Source organism: Bombina bombina, chromosome 6 (genome assembly GCF_027579735.1).
Source record: "Bombina bombina isolate aBomBom1 chromosome 6, aBomBom1.pri, whole genome shotgun sequence".
Taxonomy (NCBI): domain Eukaryota; kingdom Metazoa; phylum Chordata; class Amphibia; order Anura; family Bombinatoridae; genus Bombina; species Bombina bombina.
The window spans coordinates 645008518-645034892 of NC_069504.1; the positions used below are offsets into that span (position 1 = coordinate 645008518).

General features: G+C 43.0%; 1 protein-coding gene across 1 annotated transcript in view; it reads left to right on the forward strand.

Moving 5' to 3' along the window:
• The window catches only part of WDR93 (WD repeat domain 93), a 121703-nt gene that overhangs the window by 32968 nt on the left and 62360 nt on the right, over window positions 1-26375 (forward strand). The window contains exons 11-12 of the mRNA XM_053719358.1: window positions 9924-10058; window positions 10144-10351. Of these exons, the coding sequence (XP_053575333.1) occupies window positions 9924-10058; window positions 10144-10351 (343 nt within the window). The remainder of the gene's footprint in view (window positions 1-9923; window positions 10059-10143; window positions 10352-26375) is intronic.

The following is a 26375-nucleotide window of genomic DNA, read 5'->3' on the forward strand; positions in this document are numbered from 1 at the left end:
AATTGGTCCCTAAGGTGGAGGGAGCTATATCTACTCTAGCTAAGCGAACAACTATACCCATTGAAGACAGTTGTGCGTTTACAGAGCCTATGGATAAAAAATTAGAGGGTTTTCTAAAGAAACTATTTGTTCACCAGGGTTTTCTCTTACAGCCTACAGCCTGCATTGTTCCAGTAACTACTGCAGCTGTCTTTTGGTTTGACGCCCTGGAAGAGTCTCTGAAGGTAGAGACACCTTTAGAGGACATTTTAGACAGAATATAGGCTCTTAAATTAGCCAATTAATTTATTACTGATGCTGCTTTTCAAATTGCAAAATTAGCAGTGAAAAACGCATGCCATTCTGGCGCGCAGAGCGTCATGGCTAAAGTCGTGGTCTGCTGACGTATCGTCTAAATCTAAGTTTTTAACTATTCCCTTCAAAGGTAAGACCCTATTCGGGCCTGAGCTGAAGGAAATAATCTCTGACATTACTGGAGGTAAGGGGCACGCCCTACCTCAGGACAAGTCCCTCAAGTTGAGGGGTAAACAAAATGATTTTCATTCCTTTCGAAATTTTAAAGGAGTATCCTCTGCATTTTAAAGGAGTATCCTCTGCTTCCTCTTCCTCCACTAAGCATGAAGGGAACTTTGCTCAATCCAAGTCGGTCTGGAGACCTAACCCGGCCTGGAATAAAGGTAAACAAGCCAAGAAGCCCACTGCTGCTACCAAGACAGCATGAAGGGGCAGCCCCCGATACGGGACTGGGTCTGGTAGGGGGCAGACTCTCGTTCTTTGCTCAGGCTTGGGCAAGGGATGTACAGGATCCCTGGGCATTGGAAATTGTGACCCAGGGGTACAAGCTAGAATTCAATGATTTCCTCCCAAGGGGGAGATTTCATCTTTCACGTCTGTCTGTAGACCAGACAAAAAGAGAGGCATTTCTTACGCTGTGCAAAAGACCTTTACACAATGGGTGTAATTTGCCCAGTTCCAGAACTGGAACAGGGGCAGGGGTTCTACTCAAATCTATTCGTGCTTCCCAAAAAAAGAGGGAACCTTCAGACCAATTTTAGACTCAAATGTCTAAACAAATTTCTCAGAGTCCCATCGTTCAAGATGGAGACCATTCGTACAATTTTTGCCAATGATCCAGGAGGGTCAATATATGACCACTGTGGACCTGAAAGATGCGTACCTTCACATTCCTATCCACAAGGATCATCATCAATTCCTAAGATTTGCCTTTCAGGACAAACATCAGTTTGTGGCCCTTCCCTTTGGGTTGGCCACGGCTCCCAGGATCTTCACAAAGGTTCTAGGGTCCCTTCTAGCGGTTCTCAGGCCGCGAGGTATAGCGGTGGCGCCCTATCTGGATGATATCTTGATCCAGGTGTCAACCTATCATCTGTCCAAATCTCACACGGACATCGTGTTGTCATTTCTAAGAACTCACGGTTGGAAAGTGAATGTAGAATAAAGTTCACTGGTTCCACAGACAAGTGTTCCATTCCTGGGAACTCTGATAGACTCGGTAAACATGAAAATATTTCTGAAATAAGTCAGAAAAATCAAAGATTCTAAATACTTGCCGAGCTCTGCAGTCCATTCATCGGCCATCAGTGGCTCAATGTATGGAAGTCATTGGACTAATGGTAGCAGCAATGGATATCATCCCGTTTGCTCGCTTTCATCTCAGACCACTACAACTGTGCATGCTCAGTCAGTGGAATGGGGATTATGCGAATTTATCTCCTCAGATAAATCTGGACCAAGAGACCAGAGACTCTCTTCGGTGGTGGTTGTCACAGGACAATCTGTCCCAAGGGATGTGCTTCCGCAGGCCATCTTGGGTAATAGTTACGACGGACGCCAGTCTCCTGGGCTGGGGTGCAGTCTGGAATTCCCTGAAGGCTCAGGGTGTGTGGACTCTCAATTGCCAATCACTATTCTGGAACTGAGAGCGATATTCAACGCGCTGCTGGCATGGTCTCAGTTGGCTTCGGCCAAATTAATAAGATTCCAGTCGGACAATATCACGACTGTGGCATATATCAATCATCAGGGGGAACAAGGAGTTCTCTAGCGATGATAGAAGTATCAAAGATAATTCGATGGGCGGAGGTTCACTCTTGCCATCTGTCTGCGATCTCTATCCCAGGAGTAGAAAACTGGGAAGCGGATTTTCTAAGTCGTTAGACTTTTCATCCGGGGGAGTGGGAACTCCATCCGGAGGTGTTTGCAACCTTGATTAATCAATGGGGCACACCGGAATTGGATCTGATGGCATCTCGACAGAATGCCAAACTTCCACGTTACGGGTCCAGGTCAAGGGATCCCCAGGCTGTACTGATAGATGCTCTAGCAGTACCTTGGTTGTTCAACCTGGCTTATGTGTTTCCACCTTTTTCCTCTCCTTCCTCGTGTGATTGCCAGAATCAAACAGGAGAGGGCTTCAGTAGTTTTAATAGCGCCTGCATGGCCATGCAGGACCTGGTATGCAGATCTAGTGGACATGTTGTCTCTGCCACCGTGGAGACTGCCATTGAGAAAGGACCTTCGCATTCAAGGTCCTTTCCAACATCCAAATCTAACTTCTCTGCAGCTGACTACTTGGAGATTGAACGCTTGATTTTATCTAAGCAGGGTTTCTCTGAGCCGGTCATTGATACTCTGATTCAGGCTCGCAAGCCGGTTACTAGAAAAATTTACCATAAGATATGGCATAAATATCTTTAGTGGTGTGAATCCAAGGGTTACTCATGGAGTAAGATTAGGATTCCTAGGATTTTGTCTTTTCTCCAAGAAGGATTGGAGAAGGGATTATCAGCTAGTTCCTTGAAGGGACAATTTTCTGCTTTGTCAATTTTGCTTCACAAGCGTCTGGCAGATGTCCCAGATGTTCAGGCATTTTGTCAGACTTTAATCAGAATCAAGCCTGTGTTTAAAATAATTGCTCCGCCATGGAGCTTGAATTTAGTTCTCAAGGTTCTTCAAGGAGTTCCGTTTGAACCCATGCATTCCATAGATATTAAAATCTTGGAAAGTTTTGTTTTTAGTAGCTATTTCTTGGGCTCGAAGAGTTTCTGAGCTGTCTGCATTGCAATGTGATTCCCCTTATCTTATATTCCATTCTGATAAGGTGTTTTTGTGTACTAAACCTGGATTTCTTCCTAAGGTTGTTTCAAATAAGAATATTAATCAGGAAATTGTGGTTCCTTCCTTGTGTCCTAATCCTTCCTCTAAGAAGGAACGTTTGTTACATAATTTGGATGTGGTTCGCTCTTTAAATTTTGATTTACAAGCGACCAAGGATTTCTGTCAAACATCTTCCCTGTTTGTTGTTTATTCTGGGAAGCGTAGGGGTCAAAAAGCTATGGCTACCTCTCTCTCTTTTTGGCTGAGAAGCATCATTCGCCTGGCATATGAGACTGCTGGACAGCAGCCCCCTGAAAAGCTTACGGCTCATTCCACTAGAGCTGTGGCTTCCACTTGCTTCTGTTGAACAGATTTGTAAGGCTGCGACTTGGTCCTCCCTTCATACTTCATATTTTTGGGAGAAAGGTGCTTCAAGCAGTGGTGCCTTCCATTTAGGTTCCTGTCTTGTCCCTCCCTTTCATCCGTGTCCTAAAGCTTTGGTATTGGTATCCCACAAGTAAAGGATGAAACCCGTGGACTCAGTATATCTTGTAAAAGAAAAGGAAATTTATGCTTACCTGATAAATTAATTTATTTTACAATATGCCGAATCCATGGCCCACCCTGTCATTTTGAGACAGGATTTATTTTTTATAAACTATAGTCACCTCTGCACCTTGTTAGTTCTTTCCCTTTCTCTTCCTATACCTTCGGTCGAATGACTGGGGGGAGGAGTTAAGGGAGGAGCTATATAGAAGCTCTGCTGTGGTGCTCTTTGCCACTTCCTGTTAACAGGAGGATTATATCCCACAAGTAAAGGATGAAACCCGTGGACTCGGTATATCGTAAAAGAAATTAATTTATCAGGTAAGCATAAATTTCCTTTTTAAAATCTCTGCTGTCTTTTTGTCTTTTCTTTGCATTTCTTCTTTTGTTTTTGTTACATGATTTTATGTCTCGTTTTATGGACCAAGCTGCAAGTTTTGTAGCTCCAGAGCAAGAAATCATCCCGATTACCCACACAAATCATACTTTTTTTTTCAGCAAAACATTTTTAAGGAATAGAAACAGACCTCCCGACTATCCCTAACTATGTCCCGATTTGCAGAATTTCTCTTATTTCGCCCAGAGACCAGCCAGACACACCCATGATCCCGCCTTCTATCCATCATGATTACCCTGACTCCCAACGTGGCCTGCCCATTAAACATAGATGGACCCCCTCAACCTCCCTAATACCTATCCATACATTTTGGGAGGTCTGTAAAAAAGACTAGAGAAATGTGACAGTATTGGGCAAGGTTGGGAGTAATTATTTCCCAAATATTTCAATCTTGTATTTTATGGTCCCATTTTTAGCTTCAATTCACCTTCACAAAACACCAACATATTGAATTTTGTTTTTACCTTTTATAGTTCAATAGAGAAAAATTATTATTTTTGTAATTTTGCACCAATTTATTCAGAAAAGAAGTAGTTATTAAATGTCTTAACATAAAATATTAGACACATTTTAAAATGATACAAAATTCTGATTATCATTTATATTTATCTAATAAGAGAGCGCCATCTAGTTTTTTTAAATTCAGTTTAAACACTGTAATTAAATTATACCAAACAATATGAGAAAACTAGAAGTTGCTGCTTATTTCAACAGTTTAAGAAAATTGTAAAGCACAAAAATGACAGCACTACTTCTAGGTGCTAAAAAAACCAGCTACACTCTAAATAGTTTAAAGATTGTTGATTACATAAAATTACTTATACAGTAAAAATAGGATCCATGTCCAATGGATATATATTCAGAGGATCAACAATTTATATTCAGGTGGTGAAGGGGCAGACCCTGAAATACGTAGTGTTTGCGACCTCAGTCTGGCCAGGCAAGTGTTTGCTGTGTCTCTTTTCAGAGTATGATTTTACAGTTTAATTTTATTTATTCACATCTTAAAGTTTTGTAAGTTTGCTTTTATTTTTTAATGTATAAGCAATTTTATATAATAAATAATCTTGGCACTATTTGGATTGTAGCTGTTTTTATAGCACCTAGAGGAAGCACTGTCATTTTCATGCTTTACAATTTATATTATTTAGTTTAAAATTTAGTTTGATTAGTTTGTTTAGAGAAATATGGATCTAATGAGGATCATTAATTTAAATTCTGTAGGGAGGGCAATGTAGGGGATACTCCCTAATGTTGTTCCATATAGTGAAATCTCTGTCACTATCCCCATGGTTTTCAGCTGATCATCTGATACTCCTGGGCATGTGACCCCCTGATTTAAAAAAATAGGCTTATACTCCTTTAAAAGAGGAGCTTCTTAAACCATTGTAGTGCTTATTTTGGGATGCTGGGGGCCCTTTTAAAAGCCCAGAGCACTATATATGTATTTTCCTGTTGTATATGCTTTTAGACAAGTACTCCTCCCTTCATCAAACACAGCACAGGTGAGTAATTGGAACAGGTGATTTCCATTACCACGTGATCACCTAAAATTTAGATGTAGGTGTGATCTATCATTTAAAAGAGGCAATCTTATACCCCTTTCATCAAACAGAGGGGAAAGTAGAGCCTCTCTAACAGTGGCCAGCTGCATTCTTGTGAGACAAGGGTCTTTCTCTGCTTTGAATATATATTTATATTTTGTAGCATAAACAGGAAGGCTCGGGATTTCGTAGAGCCCCCCTTGTGGATAACAGCATAGAGCATTATCATTTTACGGTGAACACCTGCATCCTACAGGGGCATGAGCCAGATCCCTGCTTTCAAATGAGGGGTCTCATGTCACTGTTGGTGGTCTAGAGTTGATATTTGGTCTTCCTCACCTACACCCTCAGAAGTCCTCTTCAGTCTCCCAGTGCAGGGAGTTCTCAGTATCCAACTTGGATGGGGGAACTACCCCAGGAAGACAACACGTGGTCAACAGCCACACTAGCATGGATGACAACTATGTGGGGTTAAATAGTTCCATTTTTAAACACATATTTTGTGTAACTATGCATGCAGCCATATTATTCAAAGATATAAATCTCTATCCTGTTTGTTTAAAAAAAACCAGAGTATGCTTGCCCACTATGGGACGATTTAACATTACTGAGTTAAGGAACCTGTCTGACTGTCTTTGTGGTGAATCGGCAGTCCTCACAGTTTTCATTGCACAAGAAAATGTATGTGTAGCACCACCGTCAACTCTTGTGAGACCTGTTGATCACTATGAATGAACGAGTTTGACAGCTACTTGTGAACTTGTGGTAAGATTGCTTGTCTGAGCGAGCCTACCATGCAACGACTCCAGAGCACGTTCCCCTGCTTAATAAATTAGTAACCTATATCAAAATAAAGGGTTTGATAGTCATGCCTTGAGTTACCATGCAGAATATACAGCATATTTATAAAAGGCTTACAACTAGACAGGCAACTATATTGTACAGACTAAGCTGTGGATGTGTGATGATAATGTAGGCTTCATTTATTTAGAATTACCAGTGAAAAAATGTGAATTCTCTCCCCCACAGATAAAAGCCCCAGACATAATTATTATGTTAAAGTTAAATTTAAAATATACTAGCTGAATAGAAAAAAATACATTTAAAATGATCTAATCTTATTGTATACCTATTCATGTCTCTTGCAAATTCATTTACTGCTTTTGAATTACTAATTGCATGGTATTATAGCAATTACAGAATTAATGGTTTAAATGGGTTATTCTTTGATAGCAGAGCCCTAATATAAGAACTTCATCAGACAATGCAAGATCTCTCAAAGAAATATGTACTTAAATATATTCATGTTAAGTTTGCAGTGTAAAACTCAGTGGGTCTGTTGGGACTTCTACTCAACCTCAAATAATCATAAATGCATAGAAAATTACACAATGCACATAGTGTAATTAAAAAAACAACAAAAAAACAATGTGTGCTCTCAAAATCTATAATATAATTTAGTGGAATTAAAATGTTATTACATGTTAGATATTACATAGTTGTATTTAATTTGAAATATGTGAGGTCTAAAAAGAACGCCCAATCTCCTTCATTGCACCAAATATTTTTGGATAGTTTTATTGGGTCATTTTAAATAGATTGATGTGAACAGTTTTTCTCTGGGGTTTCCTATTTTACTTGTTGCTTAGTAGAGCGCAAAAAGGGTATCTGTTTTTTAGGTTCTAACTGTAAAGAATCTGCACCAGCATAGCCTGTTGGTTTAGTGATTCCACTGATCTGTGAACAAAGTAGATAACCCTGAAATATATTGGGGTCTCTTGTGAGGAGGACTTTCTTCTTGGATTGTTTGGTTCTGCCTAGCTCTATACACAGTAAGCAGACTATACTACTGTAGGACCCTGTCTAAAAGTGCCACATTCTGTTGGAGGGATAATTTTCACACTTTTGTGTCTTCACCTAAAATGGTGCTAAATGTATCTGATGCCATTACAGTAAAGTAATAAAAATTAGCCAGATTTGCTTTATATAGCTCAAGCTGCCCAACTTTACTGTTAAAATAACATTTTCTCTGTTCTTGTGAATCATGTGTAGGGCACTTTCTTATATCACTGGGTTAAAAGACTTGCTTAATTTCAATATTTTAGTCAATCATGCCTACCAACTAATCACTGGTTTTCACAATCATGGCCGGGGGGGGGGGGGAACTACGGGGGGTGCAGAGGTCACAGGAGAGACCCAGCTTCAGCAAAAAAAATAAATGTTTTTTTCAATAAAAACGTTGACCTGTAGCTGCCTGCACTGATATCATGTGAGTGTGACATGATGCTTTACTAGTGTCTCTGTCTCTGACTACAGGTGTTAGTGTTTCTGTTTTACCCATTGGCCGCGCCACGCCCGGAACTTGGTTAACTTCCATCATGATCCCTGACTCTGAGCCTGACTGACAGTGATTGGTTTTGATGGTTGGCATGCCGCACGCACATTGGCTCCGCTCCTGACTGCACGGGTAGTCTGCTCAAACGGCTCGTGACTGCACGTGTAGTCAGTCAGTGTGAGAGACTGAGTGAGAGACGAGTTGACGAGCAGAGGCAGTTGAGCGAAGAGGGCGGCTAGAGAAGGCTACTCGGCTAGTGGTGGTGAGTCAGTGTGAGGCTGAGTGGCATTGTGGCAGGCTGTCAGGCTGATTAAATTGAACCAGTAGCTGGAGTAGTGGACTGGACAGGTGTCAGGTGGTCAGTAGCGCAATGCCTGCAACTGGTGAGGCTGAGCATTTTAGGGGAGTATCAGGGCCGAACCTTCTCACAGACTTTATCACTTCACAGTCATACACTACATATAGTACGGGCTGGGGGGTAGTAGGGACCTGGGGTCACCATAATATCACCATAAAAAGCATTGCCCAGTGCAAATGGGCATCCAAGGAGCCAAATCACTGCTGCATAGGTTTAAAGGACAATTAATAACTGCATAACAACTCAATATACTACAAGATGCTTTTTCCCCCTGCTAACATTACATTTTCATATTTAGTAGCATAACACTATAATGGTTTAAATTATATTTGAATGGTCCAACTCCATACTACATTTGTGACATTGCCTGTGAGTATCAGTACTGTAAGTTTTAACTGCAAGAAAATAAAAGCAGACTTTCATTCTAGTATCTCTCCATTACAGATGTTTTGTATTTATTTATGCATTTATTTTGATAGAAATTATGTTGAATGTATAAAATGTTATTTTGCCCAGAAAACAGACTGCTATAAATTGGGTTGACAACTGTGCATCATGCATGGGAATTGTGGCCAATCAAGTGGTTAAATCATTTTCAATAAAAGGGTTAAATATTGCTGTCTCTGTGATACTATTAATACTGTAAAATGCTGACTTGGTAACATAGAACAACCCACGGGGTCAGGAAGTCATGGCTCATAGAATTACAATTCTTGTTCCTCTCTCCATGAACCATTTGATATTTGATTTATATTTAATATAATAATAATAAAGATTTGTTATTCCATGACCGCACAGGGTGATGACTGAAATGTACAATTAAACCGAAGCTTAAACCTATAGGCGTGTTTATGTCTGTATGTATGTATATGTGTGTGTATATTTATGCATGTATGTTTGTGTTTATGTGTGTTTATGTGTGTGTGTATGCATGTATGTTTGTGTTTATGTGTGTGAGTATGTGTGTATGTGACTGTGTGTGTATATTTGTGGAACCGGCAGATTACAGACCTTGTTACTACAGCATTGGTGGTGGTGGGGGGGATAAACAGTGTCACTATACAGTACCACTATATACAGTATGGGGGGCTGGACTATGTCACATACTACTGTGGTCACTTTATAAAGTACTGGGGCGGGTAGGGTCAGGCCAGCCATCTCACCGGCAGATTACAGACTGTGTCACTAACTCACTATATACACTACTGGTGGGTCAAACAGTGTCACTATATACGGTAATAGTGGAACAGACCATATCACACACTGTGGGCACAGGTTACCCCCTTTTGCAGACATGTAATCTGGTTCACATTTTTTTGTGTGTGTTAAATGTAAAAAAAAAAGTATCATATTCACATTTTTTTTTTTTGGGGGGGGGGGCTTTTTAGATTCTTGCACCTGGGCCCTGTGGCTTCTAGTAACGCCTCTGGCTATTTTTTCTTTATTTTGTATCAGGAAAATAATTACTTTAGTGTCCCTTAATTTGTTTATTTGCTACAGGCATTAGACATTGAAGTCTTTAAGATATGCAAAAAATATAAGCATTGTAGCATATAGTTATTTGTTACATTTGTTTACATGATTTGTCTTGTATAGTTAATAATTGCTTCCTACTCAAATTTTTAGATGCTGAACCAAAGCCTGATACAGTTTGGCCATGTGCATCCAATATAACATGTTCAGCAGTGAGTAGTTGTGCTTCGTTCTTGGCCCTTGGATTGGAAGATGGGACGCTTACAGTATGGGACATTAAATATTCTGGTGAGTTTTATGTAGCTAATTACAGATCTGTATATACATGAATTTACCTTTAATACATCATTGAACCCTATGCTTTCTTTACCAGGATTCCCATTAACTGTAGTTGGCCTTCCAGAGGGGAAGTCCATCAAAAGTCTCTATTTTCTAAAGTGCTCCACTTACCAAGATCCTTTGTCAAATAGAATTCCAGTATCATCCAAAGCCCAGATCTTGGTGTGGTTCACAGATACATCCCTCTACCTAGTTACTGCAGTAGGAGGCAAGGAAACTAATTTTGTTATTTTACAGGAAGGGTGAGTATTATAATATAGCTAGTCTATTAATAGTTTATAGAACAACTCATCAACTTACCACTATAGTCACATGTTGACTGATTTTAAAACGTTAAGACATACCTTGTTAGTTCTTTTGGATTTTTAATCAGCTTATTTTATTTATTCATTTTTGTTCCATTTTAATTTTAGTCATTTTTCTCTTGTTAAGTGTATCCAGTCCACGGATCATCCATTACTTGTGGGATATTCTCCTTCCCAACAGGAAGTTGCAAGAGGATCACCCACAGCAGAGCTGCTATATAGCTCCTCCCCTCACTGCCATATCCAGTCATTCTCTTGCAACTCTCAACTAAGATGGAGGTCGTAAGAGGACTGTGGTGTTTTATACTTAGTTTATTTCTTCAATCCAAAGTTTGTTATTTTTAAATGGTACCGGAGTGTACTGTTTATCTCAGGCAGTATTTGGAAGAAGAATCTGCCTGCGTTTTCTATGATCTTAGCAGAAGTAACTAAGATCCTTTGCTGTTCTCACATATTCTGAGGAGTGAGGTAACTTCAGAGGGGGAATAGCGTGCAGGTTTTCCTGTAATAAGGTATGTGCAGTTAAAATATTTTTCTAGGGATGGAATTTGCTAGAAAATGCTGCTGATATCGAAGTAATGTAAGTAAAGCCTTAAATGCAGTGATAGCGACTGGTATCAGGCTTATTAATAGAGATACATACTCTTATAAAAGTGTATTTTAAAACGTTTGCTGGCATGTTTAATCGTTTTTTACATATGTTTGGTGATAAAACTTATTGGGGCCTAGTTTTTTCCACATGGCTGGCTTGAATTTTGCCTAGAAACAGTTCCCTGTGGCTTCCCGCTGTTGTAATATGAGTGGGAGGGGCCTATTTTGGCGTTTTTTTGCACAGCAAAAATCACAGACACAGACATCCAGCTTCTTCCTGCATGATCCAGGACTTCTCTGAAGGGCTCAAAAGGCTTCAAAAGTCGTATTGAGGGAAGTAAAAAGCCACAGTAGAGCTGTGGCAGTTGTTGTGACTGTTTAAAAAACGTTTTTGTCATTTGTAATTCCGTTTTTGGTATTAAGGGGTTAATCATCCATTTGCAAGTGGGTGCAATGCTCTGCTAACTTATTACATACACTGTAAAAATTTCGTTAGTGTAACTGCATTTTTTCACTGTTATTTCAAAATTTGGGAAAATTTGTGTTTCTTAAAGGCGCAGTAACATTTTTTATATTGCTTGTAAACTTGTTTTAAAGTGTTTTCCAAGCTTGCTAGTCTCATTGCTAGTCTGTTTAAACATGTCTGACACAGAGGAACCTACTTGTTCATTATGTTTGAAAGCCATGGTGGAGCCCCATAGGAGAATGTGTACTAAATGTATTGATGTCACCTTAAACAGTAAAGATCAGTCTTTATCTATAAAAGAATTATCACCAGAGGGTTCTGTCGAGGGGGAAGTTATGCCGACTAACTCTCCCCACGTGTCAGACCCTTCGCCTCCCGCTCAGGGGATGCACGCTAATATGGCGCCAATTACATCAGGGACGCCCATAGCGATTACCTTGCAGGACATGGCTGCAATCATGAATAATACCCTGTCAGAGGTATTATCTAGATTGCCTGAATTAAGAGGCAAGCGCGATAGCTCTGGGGTTAGGAGAGATACAGAGCGCGCAAATGCTGTTAGAGCCATGTCTGATACTGCGTCACAGTATGCAGAACATGAGGACGAAGAGCTTCAGTCTGTGGGTGACATCTCTGACTCGGGGAAACCTGATTCAGAGATTTCTAATTTTAAATTTAAGCTTGAGAACCTCCGTGTATTGCTTGGGGAGGTATTAGCTGCTCTGAATGACTGTAACACAGTTGCAATTCCAGAGAAATTGTGTAGACTGGATAGATACTATGCGGTGCCGGTGTGTACTGACGTTTTTCCTATGCCTAAAAGGCTTACAGAAATTATTAGCAAGGAGTGGGATAGACCCGGTGTGCCCTTTTCCCCACCTCCTATATTTAGAAAAATGTTTCCAATAGACGCCACTACACGGGACTTATGGCAGACGGTCCCTAAGGTGGAGGGAGCAGTTTCTACTTTAGCAAAGCGTACCACTATCCCGGTTGAGGACAGTTGTGATTTTTCAGATCCAATGGATAACAAATTGGAGGGTTACCTTAAGAAAATGTTTATTCAACAAGGTTTTATTTTACAGCCCCTTGCATGCATTGCGCCTGTCACTGCTGCGGCGGCATTCTGGTTTGAGGCCCAGACAGCTCCATTGAATGAAATTATTGACAAGCTTAGAACGCTTAAGCTAGCTAACTCATTTGTTTCTGATGCCATTGTTCATTTGACTAAACTAACGGCTAAGAATTCCGGATTCGCCATCCAGGCGCGTAGGGCGCTATGGCTTAAATCCTGGTCAGCTGACGTGACTTCAAAGTCTAAATTACTCAACATTCCTTTCAAGGGGCAGACCTTATTCGGGCCTGGCTTGAAGGAAATTATTGCTGACATTACTGGAGGCAAGGGTCATAAAACAAGAGGGAACTGTTGCTCATTCCAGACAGGCCTGGAAACCTAACCAGTCCTGGAACAAGGGCAAGCAGGCCAGAAAGCCTGCTGCTGCCCCCAAGACAGCATGAAGGAATGGCCCCCTATCCGGAAACGGATCTAGTGGGGGGCAGACTTTCTCTCTTCGCCCAGGCGTGGGCAAGAGATGTTCAGAATCCCTGGGCGTTGGAGATCATATCTTAGGGATATCTTCTGGACTTCAAAGCTTCTCCTCCACAAGGGAGATTTCATCTTTCAAGGTTATCAGCAAACCAGATAAAGAAAGAGGCATTCCTAAGCTGTGTGCAAGACCTAGTAATGGGAGTGATCCATCCAGTTCCGCGGATGGAACAAGGACAGGGATTTTATTCAAATCTGTTTGTGGTTCCCAAGAAAGAGGGAACCTTCAGACCAATCTTGGATCTAAAGATCTTAAACAAATTCCTCAGAGTTCCATCATTCAAAATGGAAACTATTCGGACCATCCTACCCATGATCCAAGAGGGTCAGTACATGACCACAGTGGACTTAAAGGATGCCTACCTTCACATACCGATTCACAAAGATCATCATCGGTTCCTAAGGTTTGCTTTTCTAGACAGGCATTACCAATTTGTAGCTCTTCCCTTCGGGTTGGCCACTGCCCCGAGAATTTTTTCAAAGGTTCTGGGCTCACTTCTGGCGGTTCTAAGACCGCGAGGCATAGCGGTGGCTCCGTATCTAGACGACATCCTGATACAGGCGTCAAGCTTTCAAATTGCCAAGTCTCATACAGAGATAGTTCTGGCATTTCTGAGGTCGCATGGGTGGAAAGTGAACGTGGAAAAGAGTTCTCTATCACCACTCACAAGAGTCTCCTTCCTAGGGACTCTTCTAGATTCTGTAGAGATGAAAATTTACCTGACGGAGTCCAGGTTATCAAAACTTCTAAATGCTTGCCGTGTCCTTCATTCCATTCCACGCTCGTCAGTTGCTCAGTGCATGGAAGTAATCGGCTTAATGGTAGCGGCAATGTACATAGTGCCATTTGCGCGCCTTCATCTCAGACCGCTGCAATTATGCATGCTAAGTCAGTGGAATGGGGATTACTCAGCTTTGTCCCCTCTACTAAATCTGGATCAAGAGACCAGAGATTCTCTTCTCTGGTGGCTTTCTCGGGTCCATCTGTCCAAGGGTATGACCTTTCGCAGGCCAGATTGGACGATTGTAACAACAGATGCCAGCCTTCTAGGTTGGGGCACAGTCTGGAACTCCCTGAAGGCTCAGGGATCGTGGACTCAGGAGGAGAAACTCCTCCCAATAAATATTCTGGAGTTAAGAGCAATATTCAATGCTCTTCTAGCTTGGCCTCAGTTAGCAACACTGAGGTTCATCAGATTTCAGTCGGACAACATCACGACTGTGGCTTACATCAACCATCAAGGGGGAACCAGGAGTTCCCTAGCGATGTTAGAAGTCTCAAAGATAATTCGCTGGGCAGAGTCTCACTCTTGCCACCTGTCAGCGATCCACATCCCAGGCGTAGAGAACTGGGAGGCGGATTTTCTAAGTCGTCAGACTTTTCATCTGGGGGAGTGGGAACTCCATCCGGAGGTGTTTGCTCAACTGGTCCATCGTTGGGGCAAACCAGAACTGGATCTCATGGCGTCTCGCCAGAACGCCAAGCTTCCTTGTTACGGATCCAGGTCCAGGGACCCGGGAGCAACGCTGATAGATGCTCTAGCAGCTCCTTGGTTCTTCAACCTGGCCTATGTGTTTCCACCGTTTCCTCTGCTCCCTCGACTGATTGCCAAAATCAAACAGGAGAGAGCATCTGTGATTCTGATAGCGCCTGCGTGGCCACGCAGGACATGGTATGCAGACCTAGTGGACATGTCATCTCTTCCACCATGGACTCTGCCTCTGAGGCAGGACCTTCTAATACAAGGTCCTTTCAATCATCCAAATCTAATTTCTCTGAGACTGACTGCTTGGAGATTGAACGCTTGATTCTATCAAGGCGTGGCTTCTCCGAGTCAGTCATTGATACCTTAATACAGGCTCGGAAGCCTGTCGCCAGGAAACTCTACCATAAGATATGGCGTAAATATCTTTATTGGTGTGAATCCAAGAGTTACTCATGGAGTAAGGTTAGGATTCCTAGGATATTGTCCTTTCTCCAAGAGGGTTTGGACAAAGGCTTATCAGCTAGTTCTTTAAAAGGACAGATCTCTGCTCTGTCTATTCTTTTGCACAAGCGTCTGGCAGAAGTTCCAGACGTCCAGGCATTTTGTCAGGCTTTGGTTAGGATTAAGCCTGTGTTTAAAACTGTTGCTCCCCCGTGGAGCTTAAACTTGGTTCTTAAAGTTCTTCAGGGAGTTCCGTTTGAACCCCTTCATTCCATTGATATTAAACTTTTATCTTGGAAAGTTCTGTTTTTGATGGCTATTTCCTCGGCTCGAAGAGTCTCTGAGTTATCTGCCTTACATTGTGATTCTCCTTATCTGATTTTTCATTCAGACAAGGTAGTTCTGCGTACCAAACCTGGGTTTTTACCTAAGGTGGTTTCTAACAGGAATAACAATCAAGAGATTGTTGTTCCCTCATTGTGTCCTAATCCTTCTTCAAAGAAGGAACGTCTTTTGCATAATCTGGACGTAGTCCATGCCTTGAAGTTTTACTTACAGGCTACTAAAGATTTTCGTCAAACATCTGCCCTGTTTGTCGTTTACTCTGGACAGAGGAGAGGTCAAAAAGCTTCGACAACCTCTCTCTCCTTTTGGCTTCGGAGCATAATACGCTTAGCCTATGAGACTGCTGGACAGCAGCCCCCTGAAAGGATTACAGCTCATTCTACTAGAGCTGTGGCTTCCACCTGGGCCTTTAAAAATGAGGCCTCTGTTGAACAGATTTGCAAGGCTGCGACTTGGTCTTCGCTTCACACCTTTTCAAAATTTTACAAATTTGACACTTTTGCTTCTTCGGAGGCTGTTTTTGGGAGAAAGGTTCTACAGGCAGTGGTTCCTTCCGTTTAAGTTCCTGCCTTGTCCCTCCCATCATCCGTGTACTTTAGCTTTGGTATTGGTATCCCACAAGTAATGGATGATCCGTGGACTGGATACACTTAACAAGAGAAAACATAATTTATGCTTACCTGATAAATTTATTTCTCTTGTAGTGTATTCAGTCCACGGCCCGCCCTGTCCTTTTAAGGCAGGTCTAAATTTTAATTAAACTACAGTCACCACTGCACCCTATGGTTTCTCCTTTCTCGTCTTGTTTTGGTCGAATGACTGGATATGGCAGTGAGGGGAGGAGCTATATAGCAGCTCTGCTGTGGGTGATCCTCTTGCAACTTCCTGTTGGGAAGGAGAATATCCCACAAGTAATGGATGATCCGTGGACTGGATACACTACAAGAGAAATAAATTTATCAGGTAAGCATAAATTATGTTTTTTTAAAAACACGTGTGACATGTAGGTGAATAAGAATTTGGGTACTGACATTACCAGACTAGATCAGACCAGTGAGAGAGATGAAACTGACTTACATTATTATGTACCAAGAGTTTAAGCTTACACTAGAGCAAAAAAATAAATAAAAATCTTTATGTAGAACAATACATTTTAAATGTAAACTACACAAGCTGCATGTCTCTCTTTTTAGGTTTTGGTAATTTCTGTTTGACCACTAATATATGACTATTAAAAAAAGCAAAAAAAAAAACAAATTCAGGGGATACTGAGCACTAAATACATGCTGAATACGCTGATGTTTTCAAAGCAAATCTTAGCCTGAGAATAATATGCAGATGCATTTTTTAGGTTATATTAGTTTAAATACTGAAGAATTTAAGTTTTTAGTGTCAATAAAGCAAGCCGCGATGCCATGTTGTAACCTAATTTTCCTTCTCTGCTGAGGCCAATCAGGGACAGCTATCATTGTGTCTCTACATTGGGAAACCAATGACTGTGTGGAATAGTTGTTTTACTACATCTAATTAAACATTTTATAGTCTTTATTTAACCACAGTTTGAAGTTTTCCATTTATTAAAACCTAAAGGGGTAAACTAATCTTGACCCATCAGGTGTGAATTCTGACTCTTATGTGTGGACCTTGAATATATATGACTTTAAGTTCAGCAGCAAAGTTCTCTGTTCCCTGCACTATTTAGCGCTTTGTGTCAATACCTTGAGTAGCAGCCACTTTGAGTCACTTGGTTGCTATGATGTTGCTTGTATCATTGCATTTAAAAATGCTATGTCTCGTATCTATTCATTAGTCATTTGCGTAATTTTTTGATGCCAATTACATTTCAAGTGCTTATTGGTGCATGTTCCATGTGATCATTTTTATTTAAGGCGACATTGATGAACCTTGCGGTGCCCATAAATTGGTCTTATCTTGGATATCCAGGATATATGTAGTGATATCTTGTTGCTGGACATGTTTACCAAATAAGCCTTTGTCTTTTCATTCTGCTTTAGTCTGCATGATCATTACTCAAATTTTGCTTGTCTGAGCTGTCATTGTCTGCTGCGTAGGACTGATTTGCGGTTGCCAGACATTTTAAAGTACAGCGGTTCCACCCCTTGCTTGCTTTCTCTCTCTCTACCCCCCTCTCTTTTGCTCTCTATGCCCCCTCTCTCTCCCCCCTCTCTTCGGCTCTCTCTTCCCCCTCTCTCTCTTTTGCTCTCTCTCCCTCTCTATCCCTCTCTATTTTGCTCTCTCTCCCCCTCTTTTCCTCCCTCCCTTTTGCACTCTCCTTCCTCTCTTTTGCTCTCTCTCTCCCCCTCTCTTTTGCTGTCTCTCTCTCTCCCTCCCCTTCTCTTTTGCTCTCTCTCCCCCTCTCTTTTGCTGTCTCCCCCTCTCTTTTGCTGTCTCTCTCTCTTTTTTGCTCTCTTTATCCCCCCTCTTTTGCTCCCCCCATCCCTTTCTTTTGCTCTCTCCACCCTCTCTTTTGATGCTTTCTCTCTATCCCCTTTCTTTTGCTCTCTCCCCACCTCTTTTTTGCTGTCTCTCTCCCTCTCTTTTGTTGTCTCTCTATCCCCCCTCTTTTGCTTTCTTTCTCACCCCTCTCTTTTGCTCTCTCTCTCCCCCTCTCTTTTGCTCTCTCTCTCTCCCCCCTCTCTTTTGCTCTCTCTCTCTCCCCCCTCTCTTTTGCTCTCTCTCTCCCCCCTCTCTTTTGCTCTCTCTATCCCCCTCTCTTTTGCGCTTTCTATCCCCCCTTTTGCTCTCTCTAGCTACCCTCTTTTGCTCTCTCTCCCTCCCCTTTCTTTTGCTCTCTTTTTTCCCTCTCTTTTGCTGTCTCTCTCCCCCTCTCTTTTGCTCTTTCTCTCTCCCTCTCTTTTTTGCTTTCTCTCTTTCCCCCCTCTTTTGCTCTCTCTCTCCCCTCTCTTTTGCTCTCTCTCTCTCCCCTCTCTTTTGCTCTCTCTCTCCCCTCTCTTTTGCGCGCTCTCTCCCCCTCTCTTTTGCGCTCTCTCTCCCCCTCTCTTTTGCTCTCTCTCTCTCTCCCCTCTCTTTTGCTCTCTCTCTCCCCTCTCTTTTGCGCGCTCTCTCTCCCCCTCTCTTTTGCTCTCTCCTCCCCTCTCTTTTACTCTCTCTCTCCCCTCCTCTCTTCCCCCTCTCTTTCCCCCCTCTCTTTCCCCCTGTCTTTTGCGCTCTCTCTCTCGCCCCTCTCTTTTGCTCTCTCTCTCCTCCCTCTCTTATGCTCTCTCCCCCTCTCTTTTGCTCTCTCTCTACCCCTCTCTTTTGCTCTCTCTCCCCCTCTTTTTTGCTCTCTCCCCTCTCTTTTGCTCTCTCTCTCCCCCTCTCTTTTGCTCTTTCTCCCCTCTCTTTTGCTCTCTCTCTCCCCCTCTCTTTTGCTCTCTCTCTCTCCCCTCCTCTCTTTCTCCCCCTCTCTTTTCCCCCCTCTCTTCTCCCTCTCTCTTTTGCGCTCTCTCTCACTCCTCTCTTTTGCTCTCTCTCTCCCCCTCTCTTATGCTGTCTCTCTCCCCCTCTCTTTTGTGCGCTCTCTCTCCCCCTCTCTTTTGCGCTCTCTCTCCCCCTCTCTTTTGCTCTCTCTCTCCCCCTCTCTTTTGCTCTCTCCTCCCCTCTCTTTTGCTCTCTCTCTCCCCTCCTCTCTTCCCCCTCTCTTTCCCCCCCTCTCTTCTCCCTCTCTCTTTTGCGCTCTCTCTCGCTCCTCTCTTTTGCTCTCTCTCTCCCCCTCTCTTTTGCTATCTCTCTACTCCCTCTCTTTTGCTCTCTCTCTACTCCCTCTTTTGCGCTCTCTCTCTCGCCCCTCTCTTTTGCTCTCTCTCTCCTCCCTCTCTTATGCTCTCTCCCCCTCTCTTTTGCTCTCTCTCTACCCCTCTCTTTTGCTCTCTCTCCCCCTCTTTTTTGCTCTCTCCCCTCTCTTTTGCTCTCTCTCTACCCCTCTCTTTTGCTCTCTCTCCCCTCTCTTTTGCTCTCTCTCTCCCCCTCTCTTTTGCTCTCTCTCTCTCCCCTCCTCTCTTTCTCCCCCTCTCTTTTCCCCCCTCTCTTCTCCCTCTCTCTTTTGCGCTCTCTCTCGCTCCTCTCTTTTGCTCTCTCTCTCCCCCTCTCTTTTGCTATCTCTCTACTCCCTCTCTTTTGCTCTCTCTCTACTCCCTCTTTCTTCTGTTAAGTGTGATCAGTCCACGGGTCATCATTACTTGTGGGATATTATCTGCTCCCCTACAGGAAGTGCAAGAGGATTCACCCAGCAGAGTTGCTATATAGCTCCTCCCCTCTACGTCACCTCCAGTCATTCTCTTGCACCCAGCAACTAGATAGGTCGTGTGAGAGGACTATGGTGATTATACTTAGTTTTATATCTTCAATCAAAAGTTTGTTATTTTAAAATAACACCGGAGTGTGTTATTACCTCTCTGGCAGAGTTTGAGGAAGAATCTACCAGAGTTTTGCTATGATTTTAGCCGGAGTAGTTAAGATCATATTGCTGTTCTCGGCCATCTGAGGAGTGAGGTAAACTTCAGATCAGGGGACAGCGGGCAGATGAATCTGCATAGAGGTATGTAGCAGTTTTTATTTTCTGACAATGGAATTGATGAGAAAATCCTGCCATACCGATATAATGTCATGTATGTATACTTTACACTTCAGTATTCTGGGGAATGGTACTTCACTAGAATTACACTGTAAGAAGGACATAAAGCTGTTTAATAACTAGAGATTATGTTTAATGTTTTTGCTGGAATGTAAAATCGTTTTCATTTACTGAGGTACTGAGTGAATAAATGTTTGGGCACTATTTTTCCACTTGGCAGTTGCTTAAATCTGTTTTTTCTGTCAGTTTCTGTTCTCCCTCACTGCTGTGTGTGTGGGGGAGGGGCGCTTTTACTATGCATCAAATATTTCAGTCAGCATAATTTCTCTCAGCAGAGCTGTGAGAATTATAGTTTGACTGAGATAAAAACGTTTATTCTGTAATTTGTTTCCTGCTTTCAGAAATTGTTATCTTTGCTAATGGGATTAAACCTTTGCTAAAGTTGTGTTGTTTAATTGCTGAGGGGAACAATCCTTTGCTAAAACTGTATATTCTGACAAAGATTGATGCTATAACTTAATTATTTTAACTGTTATAATTTTTTTCTGTGCTTCTTAAAGGCACAGTTCGTTTTCATATTATTTGTAAATTACTTTGAAAAGTATTTTCAAGTTGCTGTTTATTTGCTAGTGTGTTAAACATGTCTGATTCAGAGGAATATCTCTGTGCTATATGTGTTAATGCCAAAGTGGAGCCCAATAGAAATTTATGTACTAAATGTATTGATGCTACTTTAAAAAACAGTCAATCTGTACAAATTGAACATATTTCACCAAACAACGAGGGGAGAGTTATGCCGACTAACTCGCCTCACGTGTCAGTACCTGCATCTCCCGCTCAGGAGGTGCGTGATATTGTAGCGCCGAGTACATCTGGGCGGCCATTACAAATCACATTACAAGATATGGCTACTGTTATGACTGAAGTTTTGGCTAAACTAACAGAACTAAGAGGTAAACGTGATCACTCTGGGGTGAGAACAGAGTGCGCTGATAATGCAAGGGCCATGTCTGATACTGCGTCACAGTTTGCAGAACGTGAAGACGGAGAGCTTCATTCTGTGGGTGACGGTTCTGATCCAAATAAACTGGACTCAGACATTTCAAATTTTAAATTTAAGCTTGAGAACCTCCGTGTGTTACTAGGGGAGGTATTAGCGGCTCTGAATGATTGTAACACAGTTGCAATCCCAGAGAAAATGTGTAGGTTGGATAAATATTTTGCGGTACCGACGAGTACTGACGTTTTTCCTATACCTAAGAGACTTACTGACATTGTTACTAAGGAGTGGGATAGACCCGGTGTGCCTTTCTCACCCCCTCCTATATTCAGAAAGATGTTTCCAATAGACGCCGCCACACGGGACTTATGGCAAATGGTCCCTAAGGTGGAGGGAGCAGTTTCTACTTTAGCTAAGCGTACCACTATCCCAGTGGAGGATAGCTGTGCTTTTTCAGATCCAATGGATAAAAAATTAGAGGGTTACCTTAAGAAAATGTTTGTTCAACAAGGGTTTATATTGCAACCTCTTGCATGTATTGCGCCTGTCACGGCTGCAGCAGCATTTTGGTTTGAGTCTCTGGAAGAGACACTTCTATCATCCACACTAGATGACATCACACACAAACTTAAATTCCTTAAGTTAGCTAATTCATTTATTTCAGATGCCGTAGTACATTTAACTAAACTTGCGGCTAAAAATTCAGGATTCGCCATTCAGGCACGCAGAGCTCTGTGGCTGAAATCCTGGTCAGCTGATGTTACGTCTAAATCTAAATTGCTTAATATTCCTTTCAAAGGGCAGACCTTATTCGGGCCCGGCTTGAAAGAGATTATTGCTGACATTACAGGAGGTAAAGGTCATGCCCTGCCTCAGGACAAGGCCAAAGCCAAGGCTAGACAGTCCAATTTTCGTTCCTTTCGTAATTTCAAAGCAGGAGCAGCATCAACTTCCTCTGCACCAAAACAGGAAGGAGCTGTTGCTCGCTACAGACAAGGCTGGAAACCTAACCAGTCCTGGAACAGGGGCAAACAGGCCAGAAAACCTGCTGCTGCCCCTAAGACAGCATGAATTGAGGGCCCCCGATCCGGGACCGGATCTAGTGGGGGGCAGACTTTCCCTCTTCGCCCAGGCTTGGGCAAGAGATGTTCAGGATCCCTGGGCGTTAGAGATCATATCTCAGGGATACCTTCTGGACTTCAAATCCTCTCCCCCAAGAGGGAGAGTTCATCTGTCAAGGTTGTCAACAAACCTAACAAAGAAGGAAGCGTTTCTACGCTGCGTACAAGATCTTTTATTAATGGGAGTGATCCATCCAGTTCCGCGGTTGGAACAAGGACAAGGGTTTTACTCAAATCTGTTTGTAGTTCCCAAAAAAGAGGGAACCTTCAGGCCAATCTTGGATTTAAAGATCCTAAACAAATTCCTAAGAGTTCCATCGTTCAAGATGGAAACTATTCGAACATTTTTGCCCATGATCCAAGAGGGTCAGTACATGACCACAGTGGATTTAAAGGATGCTTACCTTCACATACCGATTCACAAAAGCCATTACCGGTATCTAAGGTTTGCCTTTTTAGACAGGCATTACCAGTTTGTAGCTCTTCCATTCGGACTGGCTACGGCTCCAAGAATCTTCACAAAGGTTCTGGGCACTCTTCTGGCGGTACTAAGACCGCGAGGAATTTCAGTAGCTCCGTACTTAGACGACATACTGATACAAGCTTCAAGCCTTCAAACTGCCAAATCTCATACAGAGATAGTACTGGCATTTCTAAGGTTGCATGGATGGAAAGTGAACGAAAAGAAAAGTTCTCTCTTTCCACTCACAAGAGTTCCCTTCCTGGGGACTCTGATAGATTCTGTAGAAATGAAGATTTACCTGACAGAGGACAGGTTAACAAAACTTCAAAGTGCATGCCGTGTCCTTCATTCTATTCAACACCCGTCAGTAGCTCAATGCATGGAGGTAATCGGACTAATGGTAGCAGCAATGGACATAGTTCCTTTTGCACGCCTACATCTCAGACCACTGCAACTGTGCATGCTAAGTCAGTGGAATGGGGATTACTCAGATTTGTCCCCCACTCTAAATCTGAATCAAGAGACCAGAAATTCTCTTCTATGGTGGCTTTATCGGCCACATCTGGCCAGGGGAATGCCATTCAGCAGGCCAGACTGGTCAATTGTAACAACAGACGCCAGCCTACTAGGTTGGGGCGCTGTCTGGAATTCTCTGAAGGCTCAGGGACTATGGAATCAGTAGGAGAGTCTTCTTCCAATAAACATTCTGGAATTGAGAGCAGTCCTCAATGCTCTTCTGGCTTGACCCCAGTTAACAACTCGGGGGTTCATCAGGTTCCAGTCGGACAACATCACGACTGTAGCTTATATCAACCATCAGGGAGGGACAAGAAGCTCCCTAGCAATGATGGAAGTATCGAAGATAATTCGCTGGGCAGAGTCTCACTCTTGCCACCTGTCTGCAATCCACATCCCGGGAGTGGAGAACTGGGAGGCGGATTTCTTAAGTCGTCAGACTTTTCATCCGGGGGAGTGGGAACTTCATCCAGAGGTCTTTGCCCAAATACTTCGACGTTGGGGCAAACCAGAGATAGATCTCATGGCGTCTCGACAGAACGCCAAGCTTCCGCGCTACGGGTCCAGATCCAGGGATCCGGGAGCGGTCCTGATAGATGCCTTGACAGCACCATGGACCTTCAGGATGGCTTATGTGTTTCCACCTTTCCCGATGCTTCCTCGATTGATTGCCAGAATCAAACAGGAGAAAGCATCAGTGATTCTAATAGCGCCTGCATGGCCACGCAGGACTTGGTATGCAGATCTGGTGGACATGTCATTCTGTCCACCTTGGTCGTTACCTCTGAAACAGGACCTTCTGATTCAGGGTCCTTTCAAACATCAAAATCTAACTTCTCTGAAGCTGACTGCTTGGAAATTGAACGCTTGATCTTATCAAAGCGTGGTTTTTCTGAGTCAGTTATTGATACCTTAATACAGGCTAGGAAGCCTGTTACCAGAAAGATTTACCATAAAATATGGCGTAAATACCTATATTGGTGCGAATCCAAAGGTTACTCTTGGAGTAAGGTTAGGATTCCTAGGATATTGTCTTTTCTACAAGAAGGTTTAGAAAAGGGGTTATCCGCTAGTTCCTTAAAGGGACAGATCTCAGCTCTGTCCATTCTGTTACACAAGCGTCTGTCAAGAAGTTCCAGACGTTCAGGCTTTTTGTCAGGCTTTGGCCAGGATTAAACCTGTGTTTAAAGCTGTGGCTCCACCATGGAGTTTAAACCTTGTTCTTAACGTTTTACAGGGTGTTCCGTTTGAACCCCTTCGTTCCATTGTTATAAAGTTGTTATCTTGGAAAGTTCTATTTTTAATGGCTATTTCCTCGGCTCGAAGAGTCTCTGAGTTATCAGCCTTACATTGTGATTCTCCTTATTTGATTTTTCACTCGGATAAGGTAGTTCTGCGTACTAAACCTGGGTTCTTACCTAAGGTAGTCACTAACAGGAATATCAATCAGGAGATTGTTGTTCCATCCTTGTGCCCAAATCCTTCTTCGAGGAAGGAACGTCTTTTGCACAATCTGGATGTAGTTCGTGCCCTTAAATTTTATTTACAGGCAACTAAAGATTTTCGACAAACGTCTTCCCTGTTTGTCGTTTACTCTGGTCAGAGGAGAGGTCAAAAAGCTTCTGCTACCTCTCTCTCTTTTTGGCTTCGTAGCATAATTCGTTTAGCTTATGAGACTGCTGGACAGCAGCCTCCTGAAAGAATTACAGCTCATTCCACTAGAGCTGTGGCTTCCACTTGGGCCTTTAAGAATGAGGCCTCTGTTGAACAGATTTGCAAGGCTGCAACTTGGTCTTCGCTTCATACTTTTTCCAAATTTTACAAATTTGACACTTTTGCTTCCTCGGAGGCTATTTTTGGGAGAAAGGTTCTTCAGGCAGTGGTTCCTTCTGTATAAAGAGCCTGCCTATCCCTCCCGTCATCCGTGTACTTTTGCTTTGGTATTGGTATCCCACAAGTAATGATGACCCGTGGACTGATCACACTTAACAGAAGAAAACATAATTTATGCTTACCTGATAAATTCCTTTCTTCTGTAGTGTGATCAGTCCACGGCCCGCCCTGTTTTTTAAGGCAGGTAAATATTTTTTAAATTATACTCCAGTCACCACTACACCCTTGGCTTCTCCTTTCTCGTTGGTCCTTGGTCGAATGACTGGAGGTGACGTAGAGGGGAGGAGCTATATAGCAACTCTGCTGGGTGAATCCTCTTGCACTTCCTGTAGGGGAGCAGATAATATCCCACAAGTAATGATGACCCGTGGACTGATCACACTACAGAAGAAAGGAATTTATCAGGTAAGCATAAATTATGTTTTTTTGCTCTCTCTCTACTCCCTCTCTTTTGCTCTCTCTATCCCCCCTCTTTTTCTCCCTCTATCTCCCCTATTTTGCTTTCTCTCTCCCCTTTCTTTTGCTCTCTCTCTCCCCTTTCTTTTGCTCTTTCTCCCCTCTCTTTTGCTGTCTCTCTTCCCCTCTCTTTTGCTCTTTCTCTCCCCCTCTCTTTTGCGCTCTCTCTCCCCCCTCTCTTTTGCTCTCTCTCTCCCCCTCTCTTTTGCGCTCTCCCCTTCTCTTTTGCTCTCTCTCTCCCCTCTCTTTTGCACTCTCTCTCTCCCCTCTCTTTTGCACTCTCTCCCCCTCTCTTTTGCTCTCTCTCCCCCCTCTCTTTTGCGCTCTCCCACTCTCTATTGCTCTCTCTCTCCCCCTCTCTTTTGCACTCTCTCTCTCCCCCTCTCTTTTGCTCTCTCTCCCCCTCTCTTTTGCGCTCTCCCCCTCTCTATTGCTCTCTCTCCCCCTCTCTTTTGCTCTCTCTCTCCCCTCCTCACTTTCCCCCTCCTCTCTTTTCCCTCTCTCTCTTTTGCGCTCTCTCTCGCCCCTCTTTTGCGCTCCCCCCTCTCTTTTGCTCTCTCCCCTCTCTTTTGCTCTCTCCCCTTTCTCCCCCCTCTCCTTTGCTGTCTCTCTCCCTCTTTTGCTCTCTCTCTATCCCCCTCTCTCTACCCTCTTTTGCGCTCTCCCCCTCTCTTTTGCTATCTTTCCCCTCTCTTTTGCTCTCTCTTTCCCCTTTCTCCCCCTCTCTTTTGCTCTCTCTATCGCCCCTATTTTGCTCTCTCCCCTTTTTTTTGCTCTCCCTCTCCTTCTCTTTTGCTGTCTTTTGCTCTCTCTCTCTATCCCCCCTCTTTTGAGCTTTCTCTCTCCCGTCCGCACGGCCCTGCCCCCGTCACGCACGGTCGACCCAGGCCCAGATGCCAGGTCAGTGTCGATGAAGGCCAGGTGTGTTTGTCCTTGCGCTGTCTCTACTGCATATGACAGCTTCGGACAAACACAATTGGCC